Source organism: Poeciliopsis prolifica, unplaced genomic scaffold (genome assembly GCF_027474105.1).
Source record: "Poeciliopsis prolifica strain line A6 unplaced genomic scaffold, Auburn_PproV2 SCAFFOLD025, whole genome shotgun sequence".
Taxonomy (NCBI): Eukaryota; Metazoa; Chordata; class Actinopteri; order Cyprinodontiformes; family Poeciliidae; genus Poeciliopsis; species Poeciliopsis prolifica.
This window is the reverse complement of record NW_026562400.1, coordinates 4,401,391-4,419,738: the sequence shown is the minus strand read 5'-3', so window position 1 is coordinate 4,419,738 and position 18,348 is coordinate 4,401,391. Positions and strand designations below refer to the sequence as shown.

At 37.0% G+C, this 18,348-nt stretch overlaps 1 protein-coding gene across 3 annotated transcripts in view; it reads right to left on the bottom strand.

Moving 5' to 3' along the window:
- Positions 1-18,348, bottom strand: part of LOC129370810 (raftlin-like) — a 137,056-nt gene that overhangs the window by 17,762 nt on the left and 100,946 nt on the right. For all 3 annotated transcript variants that reach the window (XM_055047007.1, XM_055047008.1, XM_055047009.1), the window contains exon 7: positions 9,626-9,744. In XM_055047007.1, the coding sequence (XP_054902982.1) occupies positions 9,626-9,744 (119 nt within the window). The remainder of the gene's footprint in view (positions 1-9,625; positions 9,745-18,348) is intronic.

The window sequence follows — 18,348 nt, the reverse complement described above, 5'->3', positions numbered from 1 at the left end:
TCTGCAAGGCAATGGCTCAGAAAGAAGGCAGAATACCTGCAGCTTTACCACTTCAAGTACAGCTACTTTAAATCCCTCATGAAACTGTCTGCTGTGAAAATAAGTTTCTACAACTACAATTCAACTTTCTCACTGAATGGTATCTAAGTAGGAAAAAAGTAGAAGTTTTTCCTGTAAAAGATGTTTAAATAATACACAAAAAGATTTGTGACACTAACATTTCCCCCCTAGATTTCCTTCATATTCACATACAAAGCGGAACTATAAATTCAGCAAGGTTTGGAAAAATAAACCTATGAGAATTTTATTCTCCTATGACACAGGGACAAAGTATCGTTTCATATGCACTTTGTGATCAGGAACAACAAAAACACAAGTCTGGTGTTTTTCTTCCTTGCCTTCACCCTCCACTGGAAGACAGCAAAAAAAAATATAATAATACATAATACTGTTTTCAACCAGCTCTCTGTGTGTTTTTTTCAGATATTTGGAGGTCAACAGGTTTGCAGACCTTAACAAAGTCTGCTGATAATGAAGCAAACTGCTTTAAAAAGAGGGCATTCAGATACTGATCATGGCTGCCTCGCTCAACATGCAGCGTTGTCACAGCAACAGAGGTGTCTACATCTACTTCTCAAAGGGCATAAATAACCTTTTAAGACTCAGCAGCTCCACTTTGTGCTCTCAAATGCATCACTGATTGGCTACAATAATGTTAATATATAAAACACCTTAAAGCTACTCTGCAATGGTTTTTTGGGGGGTGATTAAAAGTGATCAAAAGCAAAAATTTTTCACCACGAACATATAGGCAGAAATGAAGAAGTAAACTATCAATTTACAGTAGACTGATCGATGTGAAAGAAGATAGATGTGCTGGAAAAAAATCTTAGCAACAGTTACCTTCAAAGGCAACTGGGCAGCCAACATCACTTTGCATCAGACAACGTCTCAAATCAAGATCAGTTTTCTAATTAGCACTTTCTACAAACTTTAAGATGAGAGTTCTAGTTGTGTGAAGACAGATTCAGGTTATCTAAGAATATTGAGCTATTACTACCAGTGAAGGGCTTGCTCAATACTGGAAACAGGTGGGCGTGACTGGAAGGTGGTGACTTTCCAACATGAAGAGCCACAAAACAACCCCTTTTATCTAAAGACTGACGGGAATTCAAATGAAAGTCCAAGGATGTACAACAGACGACCACAAAAGCAAACATTTATGCCAGTGAAAATGTTTTAGTCATTATTGCTTCTATCCGGTATTTTTTTCTACCTAATCCCTCAGGAGACCTTTCACAAGCTTAAAACTGGATTAGTCCAACAATAATAAATCTTAGAGTGCATCCAGACAAGCCATTATCATGCATCTGAGTCAGGACAAATGGTGTAACAGGATATCACATGATGGGGTAGTTAAGCAAGCTGAGCATCAGCTGGTGGAGTTTTCGCAGTTCATTATGTGTGTTAGTAAAAGCTTTTATTGTGCACTTTACAAGGAAGAACTATAATACAAGCATTTCATGCAAGATAAAATTGAAATAAAAATTTTATTTCCCTCCTGGACTATTGTTACTCAAATGACGGCCTCTTCTCTTCTAGACAATGAAACCGTTTATGTCAAAAAGCATAATGGTTCATTCTTGAGGCCACAATCTCAGAAACTGCAAAAACAATAAAAAAAAATTATTTTAAGAAAACCATTAAGCATATTTTGTTAAGTTATGCTTCAATTAGAGTATTTTTTTAAACAAATTTAAGGAAGACTAACTTCACTACATTTTATTTCTAGCTTTGCGTCATTGAATGTTGACGCGTGTTATGTTTACTTTCTTTTGTGTTTTAAAATTTTCATTATCTTTTATGTTTCATGTAACCAAAACCCCCAATAAGAAAAAGGCACTGCAATATTTGTTCATACCAAACGTGTCTCAAATAAATTAATGAGAGACAAGGTCAATTTTCCATTTAAAGTTGGCTTTTATTAATAAATTCTGAGAAATGCTTTGCTGCGTCAGTCGACCTTTGGATCAGATTTCATTGTTCCTCTGGTTTAGAAATGAGGCTTTTTGATTGTCAAAGCACTTATTAAATGAAACCAAGTGCAAAATATAAGAGCTGAAACGTCTCTTTGATAGAACTGACAATGCAGATGTTTAAAAAGAAAACTAGTGTTTGTATAAAAGGCCACAGGCTGGCTAAAAAGGTAGGTAAAATCTTTAAAAACTGATTCAGTTTGAAATCAGAGTTAATTCAACTTCGAAAGCATGAAGTTATTTATTTCACTTAAGTACGATGGATTGGTGTTTATTGTGTTTTCGAACACCCTGTGGAACGTTTCTCCCCCGTCCTACAGAAAGGATGTGATCTCTCACCGTCAGGAAGAGTGCAAATTGCTCTCCCTCTATGTAGGTCAGCTCTTCTCTCACCTCGCTCACAAAAAATAGAGATATGATGAACAGGCGACTCATCAGCTCTCTGCACAACATGTTCGAGCCTCAGCATTCATACACCGAACTCAAACAGAACCTCACAGACAGGACATGATTTCATAGTCTGAATAATAGCTGAGGACTCACATTAAGCAAAACAAAACAGCATGCTGCCTTACGTGCAAAAACAAACCTGTGAACATCCATTGAACCCAGTGGACTCTGTGGAATTTTTTTTGGGGGGGGAATCTGATTTGCAGGAAACATAAAAACAACATGTTTGTGTTCATCTGAGGTGTCTTTGTGTAAGACTTAATCACATTTCTTCAAAGATTCCTGTGCTGCCATACTGATGCTGTGATGTTGAACCCTAATCCCATTTTAGACATAATTTAGTTTGCGCCGTCTGTGAAATGCTTTTCTTCAAAGCTGCTGGTGCAAGTGAATTCTTGGAATAAGTGACAACAATGCTGGAACTGTTAAGCTCCCTTCACTTGCTTTTACTTTGAACTGCCATTCCTTCCATTTTAACCTTGTCAACAATAATTTTCAGGGGTGTGTGTCTCTCTGCAGGAATAGAAACATTCTCTTAAATCTCCCCCTGCAGATTGTCTGGTTTGTCCTTAGGGTTGAGAGTTCAAAGTTCAAGGCCTGAGCAACTCTGTGAATCTACCTAAAGACATCCCTTTAAGCTGTAAAAAGAAGATTTTATTTACTGACCATCATTAGTTTTCCAAAGCAATGTCAACTCTATCTAATAACGATGTCAAGCTCTCAGAAAGGAAATTAAGCTGCACAAAAGTTCAAGTGATTGTAATGTAATGATTAGAGTCTCACAGCACATAGTTGTCAGTACTGGTGCTCTTTTGATCTTGAATAAATAACTGATTACATGAGAAATTGAGCAGTTTGTCTGATAGACCCGACCTCTACATCACACAACAGCTATGGTCGTCAATAGGTTGGAGATAATCACAGAGTTTGAGCTCAATATGGTCTCTCAAGAGGGAAGTACAAACATAGTACACGCTTCTGCCCTGGCAAGTTTACATTCTTACAAAAACATGGTGAGAGGACATTTAGAAATATTTTTCAAGCTGGATTCTGAGCAGTCTGGAGCAGAAGGTGGGTGCACTGAATTTATCTCCGCCCTGAATTAACAGTGATCAGACAATAGGATGATCCGTCAAGGAGTGAACTAAAATGGAAGCCTAAAAACTGAAGCAAGGAGCAGGTGAGCATAAAATCTGAATGTGCTGCAGCTGTGGGGGAACATAAACAGCAGCAGAGACTGAGAGAGGTGTTTTTTTTAGCTTTAAAATATTTTCAACATCATTAACACCCATTAAAGAAAAAAGTAAATGATAATTACAAAATGGATGATTCTTCCAGTCATAGATGCTCACAGTCTATTTGAGTTTTGTATAAGACACAGGTGTTTTCTGAAAAGGATAATAATTCCTTTACTGTGATTAAATATTAAAGAAACATTCTGCTGAGCCTAATTAGAGTAGCGAGCATCCCAGTCACATATTTTCTTATATAACGCTTCTGAATGTGATGTGGAACATTATCTGCATTTTATTTGTCAAGGTTTGCAGCTTAACAAATTTGCCATTGAGTATCAAATGAAACTGAGCAGATTTTTGTTTCTTCAGTTCAAACCGACTCAGTTTCTCTGAACCCAGTTAGTGATATATGCTTGTAAACAAGATTACATAGATAATTGTCTGTCAGTGGTGAATGCTAATGTGCGTCTCTTGGCATCAGGATGAAGTCATTCTGTAAGAACAATCCCTGATATTGGCAGGGTCAGGTGCTTCAGTATTGATTTTTGAACAGTTTTCATTTATGGGTTAACATTTCTATATTATAATGAGCTAACTCTATAGTCATCTCTCTAAAAGCTCAGGCTGCTGGAGAACTTACTGCCTGGTAGGTGCCATCATTAACTTCAAGCACTCATCTGTTTTCATTCCCATAGAAAGTGGTTGCCGAGTGCCTTTGTGTTTAGCTTGTTTGTTTCTTGGAGGGGGCCATTGCTGTTGACCAGCTTTGTTTTTCTTTCTATGCAACGAGCACAACTAAGTTATTTCTATTCTGTTCTGTTCTTTATTTCTCCTTTGAAAGTGTTCCTATCCCAGTGTTTCTAGGATCAGCAATGTTGATTTCCTGGCCTGATACATTATTAATTGTGCAGTTTGAAATTTTGAAAATAAACTTGCTTAATCGAAATACAACAACTTTGAAAAAAACAACTGTTTTTTTGGTTTTTATTGACAATGATTTATTTTGAAAAACTGCAAATGATCACACCAATTATGTGATCTATAACCAGATGTTTCTACTGGCAGAAAAGACAACAATAAGTGGAGGTTAATGGTGTGGCATGCTTTCAATGAGTTATCAAATGCACTTCTTATTTACTGTAAACATAGCAATTGCAACATTAAGTTTATTCAACATTGGCGCAATATCAGCAAAGTTTTGCAATGATGGAAAACACAACTACTGGTAGAAATATTGCTGCCATTATTTATCTGGAAGCCTTTTGTTTATCTTTCCAGTCCTGCTGGCCCTGTGGTTCAGTAGCTGGTAGCATTTTTTCCTTAAGAAAGCCACTATCAGATTTAAATGTTTGTATTCCATTGTTCTGGACAGAATATAATTTAAATGACTTTGACATAAATAATGGCTTAAGATGGTTTCATATGAACTTCTCTATGAAATTCTGTTATACCAGAAAGCAACTTTACAAAAACACAAACAGGCAATCTTTCTTTGACATCTGGAAGACATTTTTCTGCCATTTTCTGTTTGTATTCAAGCATCCCTCACATTAGCGACGTTAGAAGAAGGATCAACACATGTGAAAACTGCTGAGTGTTAAATTTCAGCTGATGATTTTTCTCTAAGGCAGCGATGAAAACAAAAATTCTGAAAAATGTCGACGAATCCCTGCCAAGTCCATTAACTAATGCCAAATCATTCTGCATTTCTCTTAAAAAGCAAAAAAAAGAAAAAGAAAAAAAAGCATAAAATGAAATTCAAAATGTTCCAGAAATGACGTGCAATTTATCTACAATGCCAGGACAACATGTTAGACCATTATAGTAAACTGCCTGATTCAACCCTCAGTAAATTATCGTACATGGTTCATCTCCAAATTTTGTGCCGTGAAAGAGGAACTCTAATAGATTCAAGAAGCAGAGATGACCATAAATATTAGTGGGGCCCCAAACCTTCAGACATGAACCCATTGATCCTCATTTGTAGTCCTGCAGCTGGAAGACTTTTTTTTATTTCCCATTTCTCATCACATTCACAGATTTTTTACTATTTTTTTACCCTTTTTTCATTTTGTTAAATATTCTGACCATAGAAAGGAACATTTTCTTGGACCATAACCTGATATTTCAGAGGACAGTCTATTTCTGAAAGTTTCTATCATCTTAAGACATCAGAATACAGCTTGTGGTCCAACATGTGTTTTCAACAATGGGCCCCGTACCAGATCTGACAAAGCTCAAGTGGATAATGGTGCTTTTAAAAATGCTACGAGAAAAGCAGGTTGAAAGGGAAGCTTCTGCGTATGTTAATAACATCAGACTCTCCATGCACATCAAATACACAAAGAAAAAAATCGGTTCATTATTTTGCTACAAAAAAAATCTAACACATGCTTGGATATTTTGTGCCTTCAAAGACAGAAATATAACATGTTCCTGCTAATGCATTTAGGCTCTCTGGATAAATAAATTTCCCTGCAGCTGCTGATGGTGAGCAGACATATTCATTCCAACCCGGGCTGAAGTCTGAAGGCGAATACATTTTGTTTGGTCATTGCTGCTGTGAAACTCAGTGATAAGAGAGAGAACATTAGTTTCAGGGAAGCTCCTGTTTTCCTGTATTGATTTTTCCCACAGGACACAAGAGATGAGAAGCCAGTCCTAATTGGAGTTTTTTAACAGAGGTTCTTGAATAGTTATTCATTTTCTGACACTTCACTGTCTATATTGTACAATTTCTATTCAGGTCATTTTTGCCCAGGAAGGAAAACATGTTTCGAATGATGCAGCTTCACATGACATTTTAAGGACAAAAGATGATACATTTCTGCAATTTTTCCCACAGAAAATCTCTGGAAGAATCACTTTTGATGAAGGTTTATTCTATATAATTGCAAAAGCTGAAACTCAATTGTTTTGATTTATTTAAGCATCAAGATGTAATTGTGTAAGACGACAATAAAATTGAAAAAAAGGATTAGTTGCAATACATAAATCAGTATAAAATCATCTTATGCTGGTGCTGTCCATCAAACAAAGAAAATGGGCTCTTTGGATGCCAGTTTCTCTGTTTGGGGAAAAACAGCTTGGTTACTTCTGGTCCATTAAAAATGTGTCATTAATTAATTCATCATTAATTTGTCATTAAAAATGGGATCAGCACTCGCAAGACGCACATTTGTTAATAATTGCATTTTGTTAAATGTCGTCAAATACTGCTTTAATAACTATTTAAAGCTGCATTTTACAGCTTTGTAAATAAATGTGACAATTCTCCATTTAGTAAAGTCAAACAGGATGTTCTCTACAGTGTTGATGTCAACAACTAGATTCAGAATCAACTATTATGTAAAAATAGTAAAACAGAGTTTGAAAACTCAAATGGAGAGAAAGCAAGTAGGATAAATAAGAAAATCAAAAAACACCTGGTGAGTGTGAGCATTGTTTTAACACCGACTTTTCTTCATTCAGGTATTATTGGCACGTCTTATTGGCAATTATTGCTGCCATTTTCTCTCTGCTTTGTTTTCCATAAAAGCTTTGCCTCGACTAGGAATTTTGCGTTTAGTCGCTTATCTTTCCAGGACATACTGCTAACCATGAACCTTGTGTATTTTTTGTTTTTCTTCTTTGGGTAAAGTGGGTTTCTGTGCATTTGTGTCTAGCTTTGTTGTCTTCTTAATGGAGGCTCATGCCAAACCTTTGTTGTCATTTACTTTGCAAAGTCGGTTCTTTCTTTGCTATATAATACAATTCCAGAAAAGTGCTTCTGTGTTTAGATGCCTCTTTTTCCTAGTTATAGGCAATGAGGCAGCTGTTGCTGCAAATAATGTTATGTACCCCCTGTGATTCTCAATTTCAGTGAAATTACTCCTAGTTGAGTGCTTCTGGGTTTAGCTGCTTGTCCTTCCCAGTCCTTGACTGACCTATTGCCTACACAAACTTTGTATAAAAGATGCTTGTAGCAGGTTTCTTTTTCTTAGTTTTCTTTCTTTCCTGTACTGGATCATTAATGTATAGATTAACCTTGTGTACTGTCTTTATTTCTCTTTTTCATATAAACTACTTCTGGCTCAGTGTGTCTCTATGTGACCATCTCTTTTCACTTAGCAATGCCAATGAATGTTCATACTTTTTCTACCACTACATTTTCTCTAAAGTTGGTAAAGAAGAAAGCTTATTGTAAATTCCTCCTCAAATTTTTGCCGTTTTCATTGCATTCGATTTCTTTTTGTTTGGTTTAATCCTTTAGCTTTCAAACTGATCCTAGAATATTCCAGTGAAATGCAAGAAGTATTAAAGCACTTGTGGATCTGATGTCATTAACAACCCAGTCTTTTTCAAATGCTAATCTTATTACAATTTCTAACCAGTTTATGAATGAAACAATCGTGCAATTGTGCAATCGCTGATAAACAGTCTCCGAGTGGGAAATGACAAACTCCCACTTAACGACAATATAAATGATTGCATGCGCTCTTCTTCGCTGCATTTCATACATTCAACCACCTGTGAGACTATTGGCTGCATGAAACTATAGAAGCATTCACGAGAAGAGATTATTTAACTAAAGACGACGAGGGAGGAAAACCGACAGTAATTAATATTCTTTATTTTCTATCTTAATGATTACAGAAATGAAACAATAAGAAGCTGTGAGGATGCTTTGCATATCAATTTTAGGCAGTTATTGCAGATAATGGAAATGACGTGCAGCCCTGATCAGCCATTGTGAAAGAGCAAGTGTCAATCTGAATTGGCAGCTCGCTCGAGTGGAACGGCTTTTGATAAAGCCTCCAGGAGTGAGGAGCTGATTGGATCTTCTGGAACACTGGTGACGGTTTGGCATCACTCCTGGTTGGTGTTTCTGAGGAAACCTTGAAATCCATTTAACTGTAACAGTATTACCATTCAGCTCAGATGAGGGGAGGACTGCAAGGGACTTTTTATAGGCACACAAGGCCATCAGCGTCATGGTGGTCAGTCAGAGAGAGACATATTTTAGAAGGACAATAGTCTCTTTTCACACTTGGACAGCCACAGGCGACAAAAAAGTCCAAATTCAATTACACAGATAGGATCTGCACGCACATATAGGGACACAAAACCTAAAATCGAACACTGTCAAATGACGGACACAGACGTATGCGAACAGAGCTGCAAGAGACAACATAAAAACACACAGAAACAGATAAAAGGACTTTAAACGCCTGCTACTCCTTCTACTCCCATAAAAAATCAATTTCCAACTTGGAACTTGTTGAGAAAAGACACTAATCGGCCTTCAGATTAGACCTTGTCTGTCCCTGATAAGACAAACAGCCACAACACATTTCCCATAAAGTTAGATTTGCCAGATTTGCCTTTGGGGTTCTGCTAGTGAGGTTGGCTCAGGGATGAGGTGGAGGAGGATGGGCAAAATATCTCTGAACAAGACGAATTCAGTGGTAAAGGAAGAGTATATTTTGTTATAAAATGGGCCGCTGTTCAATCATTACAAATCACAGGGTCCGGATGGCTCAGTGGTAGAAGTAACTGTCCCAGGTTTAATACCCGACCACGAGTCATTTACTGAATGTCCTTCCCTTCTCTTCCTGCCCTTATTCCTATGAAGCTGCTGATGAATAAAGGCCATTACTGCTAATAAAAACTAAATAAAAAAAAGAAAAAATAATTAACAATGATTACAAATCAAATCAAACAACTGAAGCCTGCAGCGATGGTTCAACACTGCAAAAACTGTGATTCTCAAGTTGAGAAGTTTAAGGATATTGGTGTGTTGTTCATGAGTGACGATACATTAATGGACCAGGGTTTTATCTGTTGGATCATCTTATCCCAAGCCACAACTGCAGGCCAGGAAACTACCAATTTATTGAGTAAAAGACAAATATCTAAACTTACATCAATAATGGTCCACTGTTCCACTACAATGGCATCATACGTTGGTGCAGCAGCGTTTGGCTCACCCTCGCTCGCCTCTTGGAAGATGAAGACGCTTTCCACTGTTTTAGGCAGTAGATCTGTGGAGAAAGTAAAAACAAAATCCAGAAGTTAGAACCATTATTTTGAGCAGTGCAAACTCATACGTTATGCAAGAAAACAATGTAGAACAAAAAAGGCATTGCTTTAAGGAGGTTAAATCAGAAATGGACATTAACTTCTTGATCAAAAATTTTTCTGATTATTGGGCTTGACAGCAACACAGAGACTAATTAAAGCTCAGGATCAAGGTGAATTCAGTAGTGAATAGAATGTAAAAGAAGCTCTGCTCTGTCCTGAGGATCAAGACTGAAAAACTCTTTTTCTGAAATGATGAAAAAGAGGCAGATTTAACTGGTAAAATACAGTCACAGACTGCATGAAGTCAGTCTATGCTGTATAGACAAAAAAAAAAAAAAAAAAAAAAAACAGTTTGTTATGCTCATATTCAACACCTGAAAAAAACTTTAAATATAGAAAGTCATGTTGAAAGAAGGTTTTGCTGCAAACCAGGTAGTAAGAAGCTTCTCTGGTCAGATTAGGTCAAAACTTAAATGAATCTAAGATGTAAAACTTCTTGAAGCTTAATTAATGTGGAACACTCTGGTTTTGGTGGTACCGCACTTTCTTGAATAAGAACAAGAAAACTGGTTAATGTGAAGATGGATGGAGTTTAATAAAGAACAAAACTGGAAGGAAACCAGTCAGGTGGGAAAAAACCCTTCCGACATGACATTGAATCTGAATGTACAAACACGACTACATATAGAAAAAAATGGATAACTAAACCTAAGACTGTGCAGCTATTAGCAATTGACATGATGGCTAATTACAGCTCGGGATCAAGGTGAACCCTGCAGGGGAAATGATTTAAAAGAAGCACGACTGTGCGTCTGAATGATCAGGACAGAAAAGCTATCCTTGGAGAAATTTAAGTGATATTAGCCACAGATCTAATGAAGCCAGTCTATAAGGGATAAACCTTTGTGATCCCTGGATTCTTCACCTTAAAAATGAGGTTAGCAACACAGACTTTAATGCTGAATTGTTTGCTGCTGACCAAATAGATTTTTCAAAGCGTCTCTGTTCTGTTGGACCCTAACAATCACAGGATTGGCGACCAGGACAGAAACACCACTGCGGCCCCTCAGAAACCTCTCTTGTTTTTCATTTGATGCACAGGCTCAGACGTGCACGCTCACACACAAACCACCGGCCGAGGTCCGGTCCTCCCAGCTGGCCTGAGTGCTTTCTCATTACAGCCACGCCATTTACACACTAATACAGTTTGCCAGAGCCCAGGAACCAACACGAGACACTCCACATTTCATTACCGAGCCTTAATAATAGAGGGATGAGAGGTGGCTAGAGAGGCTGAGAAGATAGGGAAGGAAGACAGAGGGAGAGGCAGAGCGCAGGATGACAGACTCTTTTATTTCCTTCCCTCCCTGAAAACCCATTTAGGACTTGTGCACGCTCAATTGAAGACATCTCTCAGACGTCCACTGGCTCCCTCAAACAGAGACATTGTCCGTTTTCACCTCCTCCTGCCCCCCGTGCTTCTTTTCTCTCCAACTTCTCCTTCCCTGTCTAAACTGTCAGCATTTGCTGCCTGGCAGATTTAGTAAAGGGACCGTTTTGGGAAGTGTCAGGTGATGAGGATTGGTGTTGGTTCCCTGCCAACCCAACAGGGATCACTCAGGTGAGATCAGCACACGGTTCCTGTCTCGCTGCTTAGCCTTGTCTCTGGTGATAATGCACACAGTCTCTGAGATGATGGGGGGAAAGAGAGGCAGGAGAAGATGGGTACCGGTTGCTGGGGGGCACACAGACTGTCAGGGGAATCCACCGGGTGCGTGCACGAATAAACATTATCTCGCGCCTATTGACTTGTGAGCTGAGCTGAGCAGCCGGCGGGCCGAGTGAGAATAAATTGTTTACACTTGCAAAAACCACCATGTGCTCTCGGTAAAACTGTTCTCCATCCCTGGTGAATCACATGCTCAAGGTCGCAGGGCGAGGTATGCAAATGTGTCGGAGCTGTTGGACTGGTTGGAAAGGCAGCAGCAGAGAGTGGACTGCTGTGGAGTGGCAAGGTGACAGCAGCTGACACATGGCATCAGAAATCAGCAGCCACAGATGTGCTGACACATGCAGACTCTTTGGATCGTAAAGGGCTAAATTTAGGTGGTGTTGGAAAAATCGTGAGAATGTGTGTGTCCCAAATATCTCACCAACATGTAAGCAGAATCTTTAAGCAGGTATTAAACATACCTCTCATTAAGCTCACATACGTATTATGATTGTTTTTATAGGTCTGACAAAATATTCTAATCCTAAATGTCACGTTTTCATTAGCATTAAGTGGAAAATCCTTATAACTGGCAGAAATAAAGGCTTGAAAATGTCAGATTGTGTGCAACTGATCTATGTGTTTTTCTTCATGGATTAAGAAAAACCATGAAGAATACTTTTAATGGTATTCTAATTTATTGAATATGACTGCATATTGATTTCAGGTCCACAGCCTCATGAAGTTAATCCACTAAATTTATGCACATTTTAGTGGCAAAAATCCTCTAAGTCCTTCATTTAAAATTGGTGAAATTCTTGTTTTTATTGATGTTGTCCCCCTCTTTTTAAATGTTTCTGTGTGTGCATGTGTGTGTGTGTGTGTGTGTGTGTGTGTACAGTCCGTTGCAAAAGTACTCAGACTTTTTAGCTTTTCACATTTCTCAAATTTCACCTGCAAACTGTGACACAATTTGGGTGGATTTTATGGGATTAGATCAGCACAAAGGAAGGAAGAAAGAAAAAAATGCACTCTTCACAGTTATTACAAATTGGACAATCTTGTTCTTGCGTCACATAAATTCCCATCAAAATACATAGTAGTTTATGATTGTAATGTGATAGAAGGTAAAGAGATGCAAGATGGATAAATACTTCTGCAAAGTGCTGCACAAAGTGTTGTAAATTCATATGTACCATATTATATTTAACATCCAATAATCTGCCCTCTCATTAATGCAGGAGCACTCAGACTAATAAATGTGTCATTATATTTTCTGATGAGTCAGGAATTTTAAGTTTGCTGCAGAGGGATGGCCGCCTGTAGGCGTACCTGTCAGATTAATACCTTTAAAAAGGGATTGCGACAGCCACCATCACTATTTTAAGATGTGATGAATAAAATATTTGAGCATATTATCAATAGAGTTTCCACAAATATCGGCTGCAGATCCTTTTGTACTTTGATGAGACAGATAAAATGTTATGTGAATAATCCACACCGCAATACTGATTAGTTATTTCCAGATAGTTTGGCACAGGTTAAGATAAACATAATGATTATAAACACCTAGAGTTTTGTGCAGATTATTTATTTTCTGTCCCCAGATGTTTTTTTGTTGTTGTTTTTTAAATATTTTATCCTTTGAATTCATCTTGTTACTTTCACATAGACAGTACAAAGCTTGAGTGTGAAACAAACTGCCTCAAGCTTTGATATCTTTTTCCATCTATTCCTCCTCTGAATAAGTAAACAATCAGATCTTGGTACAAACTGTTCAAGTTTTAATATGTTTTTTTTTTCAACTGCCTTCAATCTTTTAGGATTCTTGCTGTCTTTATCTTACAGTCTTTTTATCTATGTTTAGATATTCTTTTTCTATATCAAACAATTCTGTGATGCGAAGCATCTCAGTAAAGCTTTATGATGCACAAGAAATTTCTCATGAGAATAAGACACAAAATATTTGGTTTTATTAAAAAGAAAAGTAAGATTAATCTGATCTATAAAACCTTTTTTAATTTAGGAACTTATGACTTATGAATATACACAACCTATTTTCAATCACTTTAAATAGCAACAGACATCATAAGATGGATGCCAATTCCATCTACTCTGTCCACAAAATAAATTGTTAATGGTAGGTTTGCAAGGTTAAATCTCAACAAATCAGGAATTCTGTGCTGTGAACAGATGAAACCAAAGTTGGGATGTTGCATACAATAATGTCTTAAAGAAAACCTAATATATTATCTCAGCACCAACACTTCATAGCAAATTTCAAGAACGAAGATGGTGGTTTGTTTTGCAGCTACAGTGACCTCCTGCTTATTCTTGGTTCAGTGTTGATGGTTTCACCTATTCACAATTTTTTTTTATAGACCGTATCTTAAAAATTTCAATGCAACCAATCCAGGAATGCCATTCATTTTGATTGGTTGTTTCCCAAAAGTGGAATTGAGAACTAACAGATGTTAGTTTCAGTGCTAAGATGGTTTATACTGTGCGTATTAATGCATAAGGTATATTTGGTGTTTTAACTATTAAAATATGTAGTTCTAAGTGTTTTTAGAGGTCTTCAGCTTTTCATTGGCATTTGTCTGCTGGTCAACTGTAGTCCTAATTTTCAACAGAGTGTCTCAATAAGAAAGTCCAGAAATCAACTTCAGCAAAATGCCATAATGCTACTTTAAAGAAGCCTGCAGAAATGAAATGTCAATGAAAATCACAAGTCAAAATAACCAAGGGACAACGACATGAGACTTTGTCAGTCTCTTGCTTCACTGACAGAAAACAACTCAAGCGCTGATAAAGTCGGTGGTTCAACAAACTGCCAAATTATTGAGTGTGCTTTGTTTTTCCCATGAATATACCTGTGGATCAAGGTGTTACAATATGGAGTAAATACTGATTGGGTAAATGTTTTAGGTTCACTGTGTTCCTGCACACTGAGTTCCTCTTTTTTTTTTCTTCAGTCTAAAACCCGGTTGACCTTTGGCAAGCTGGAGAGTAACCCTGCCCCAAGCCGTCTCTGGTGACATGTTTTCAACAAGCGTGCCAGCCACTGCCTCAGACAGCTGGAGACCGGCCGCTGACAGCTTATCTATATTTCAAACAGGCTGAGTGGACATGCACAGCCAGGACAGTGCGAGGAAGAGGTGAGGGAGTGTGGACTGGATGTGACTCCTCCCTGTGGAGCCTGATGTTAGGCAGCTGGCAGGCGGTACCCTTGGGTTGTCAGGCAGATTTTAGAGTGCAAGATAAAAGAAAAGGGAGTGGTGCCTCAAAAATGGGAGCCGTTTGGCGGATTTCTCTCGAATTCGAGAAGACCAAATGCAGAGTAAAAGAGAAACTTCCGAAAACGAATACTGTGAGCTTAACTGGTTTCAATTTTCTGCTCAACTGATAGAGTAAAGCTGAAAGTATTAGAGGATCACAAATGTACTGAGACTCTTGGTCAGATATGTGCCTGCCAAAGTGCTGATGTACGACTGAAAGATTACAGCCTGTTCCTGAGATTTCCAGGAAAGAAGTGTCAGTTTTTGTCCCTTTATGCTACAGTTCATTGAAAAAATGTGTGACATTCAGAGTGAAAATCCACACTACTATTTATGAAACATCCCTGACAGTGAATTACCATGATAGCTCAGTTACTGTGCAATAATTCTGCAGCCAGGGTGGCCCCATATATTGCTCCAAGCTCTGAGCCTTTCAAAGGTTTTACTCTATTCACCTGAGTGAATTTGAATTTGCTTCCTTTGCCCAAACAAGCTGATCTGCATGGTTGTGACTGGGTTGACTAAATGGGAGCAAAACTGTGAAATCATCTGCAGCTGAGATTTAGAAAGGAGCTTTTGCTGAATTAAATTACAATAGTCGGTCTAGCATTGCAAAACAGAAAAAAAAAAAACAGCAAATCTAAAAAAAACAAAAATGTATCAGTGGAAAAAAAAAACTAAATGCAGCAACACGTGAACATTAATAAGCTAAGAATAAGAATGTGTATCAAGCATGACAACAAAACAGTCAATGCTTATGCTTACCAAGGAGAAAGGCTCTGATTTTATGAGATTACAGATTTGTAGGCTCCATATTTATACTTTGACCAATTAAGCAATACGTAAAATACAGTTATTGTGATTTTTCTTTTATTGTTTATACCTGCATATAATAAAGTAATCTATAAAGAACTAAAAATATTAGTAAATTTGAGCGGGTAATTTACTACCCGCTAAATTAATAGTAATTTAGTGAATTTGTAGGAATCTCAAGCATTATTGTTCTTGCTATCAACCTACTTAATGGAAGTATTGTTGTCAGATTTAGTGAAACAGCAGAGGCTGCCGTCGAGTGGCTCATCCTGATAACTCATTATATAGAGCATCCTGCTTTTCTGATGTAGCTAATTTACAATTTTGTGAGATGAAGCCTATTTCAGAAAAAAATCTTATCTCATTTTGATGCGAAGCTACAAAAAAAAAAAAAAAACAAAGCAAAAAAAAAAACAGAACTGCTATTTAAGAAAACATATGAACATTGTTTGGGTGTTAGCTACATCTACAATTAAATTGCATTCACCATAATGGTGAAAAAAAAGATCTGGATTCCTCAAACAGCAGCACAGACTGGGTGGGTTTCATTCATCTTATTCAAAAAATTGTTAAATTATGTAATAATGAAGTTGCTGCAAAACTATTTTAGGCATAACAGATTCAGAATGGCTCCAGAGATAAATTATGTATATACATTCAAATAGTCATCATGTTATTTAATCATGCATTTATTTTGTCTGGGCATATATTTAGATGCAGCTCCACACTAACTGCATTTTTTCTGACTGCAGGCTAAATCTCTGATGCATACACTGTGACAGTTGGATCTGCAAGAAGCTCTGGATCTGAAAATTTCAATATCACTGTCACATCCAGCTCTGCTGAGCAATCCCTCATCACAAGACACATGGGTATGCAAACAATGGCCCGCCATGCCGTCCTACCGAACCTCACCATGGTAACTCGTCTTTAAAAGGATTACAGGTAGACGGCGTGTTTTCATCTGTTTATGTGTCTCTGAACCACGCGGAACGACTGACTGTCAGAGACTGAAGAGTACATCTGTTAACAGGAGGAAACATGAGGAATGGAGCATGAATAGTGAATATAACAAAAGGCAGATAATCTCTAGATTTCTATTTTAAATATGAAATACCAGAAGGAAAACATAAGTGGTTTAGAAATTTCCACGTTTAATTTTTATCTCACGTGATAAGGTTGCTGAAGTGCTGGAGAACACTTTTCTTGTACAATTTGGCTTCCTGCTCCTCCTGCAGTATTAGCAAACCCTCTACAAAAACATAAAACGTAATTTAAACCATGTGCTGTGGCTTTTGGTTTTTAGCAATACACTAAAAACTTGAGCCATAACAAAACAGGGGGAAAACATAGCCTTATTTTAAGCTCAGTAAAACTTGCAAAAATGGTTTGCTGTCAGCAAGATTCAAATTATAACAAAATAAATGTTAGAATTTATAATAACATTTATAACTTACAGCAGAATCTGTAAGTTTTTTCAGCATCAGCTTAAAAGATGTTTGTCAAATTTTCTTTCTAGAAATTTGCTTTGAATGCAGTATTAAATAATAACAATGGCATTTTTGAAAGCATAATGGAAGTTTTTAAAAGGCAATTAACATAAATCAAGATATAAAAGTCAGATATTAGGAAATGAAGAAAATTTTAATTCCTCACGGTGAATCTGTTCTTTCAATCAGTTTCTGCACACAGCTTTAAAATCCAGAGCTTCTACAGCCACAACTGGGATTATTATTTTTTTTTTAATGTAGTTTGGATTTCTTTTACCAACAGCTTCATACAAGCTGAAATAACTCTACTATCAATTGCTAAGTAACATATTTTATTACAAATTTACCACCATTCATTACGCCACATGCCACTGCAGTCAAGAGCTGCATATCTTTGAGAGTTTTCAAGTGCTGCGAAATAAATGTTACAGTTTAGAATTGAAGTTTTAAAAGCTATGAGGTGAAAAGATAATTAATATCAATCAGCTGCTAATTTAGTGCCTCTGCATAACAATAGCATGATTAGAAAATATTGAGTGCACAGTTAAACTGGTCATGCCTCCCGCTGGCTCACAGCCAAGCAGCTTGAACAGGAAAAAAATAAAATGATGTTGATTGCACAGCGAGATAGCCACTTAGAACCATTGAGTCATGTCAGTTTGTTGCATTTTAAAATAAATGAAATATTTCTGCTATCGACTGTCCTATATTTAGGCTACTTGCCTTCAAGAAATGCTAATAAAGAAGTAAGCTTGCTTGAATTTTACTCTAATAGGGATCTGTAAGTGAAATGTATGTGTACAATATTAGCTAGAAATTAAAATATACTTTTTATTTCTGTTACTGCTGTAAAAATATCTAAGTAAATATTAGCTATGAGTAGATATTTCTCTTTTGAATTTAATATACAGTTAAAAATTAGCTATTGGTATATATTAAGATAGCAGTGGTGGCAGTGGTTTGGTTTTAGTTGATTGCAAGTCTGACACCAAAGGTGTCATGGGAGGTTATCTTTTAAAATTTAAATTAATTGCATAGCTACAACCAGTCCACAGTTTGCTTTTTGTCTTAATTTGAGATTATCCCAGGGACAAATAAGCACCAAAAAGGCTATTTTTGTATTTACTTATAGGAGAAAGATTCACTAAATATTTAATTATAAAGAAACAAAAACAAAAATGCAGGATAATCCATTTTAGATTTGAACATTGAAACTGTTGAATAAATTCAGTAAAACAGTCCTTTAAAATGCAAACTGTAGTGCTTCTAGTG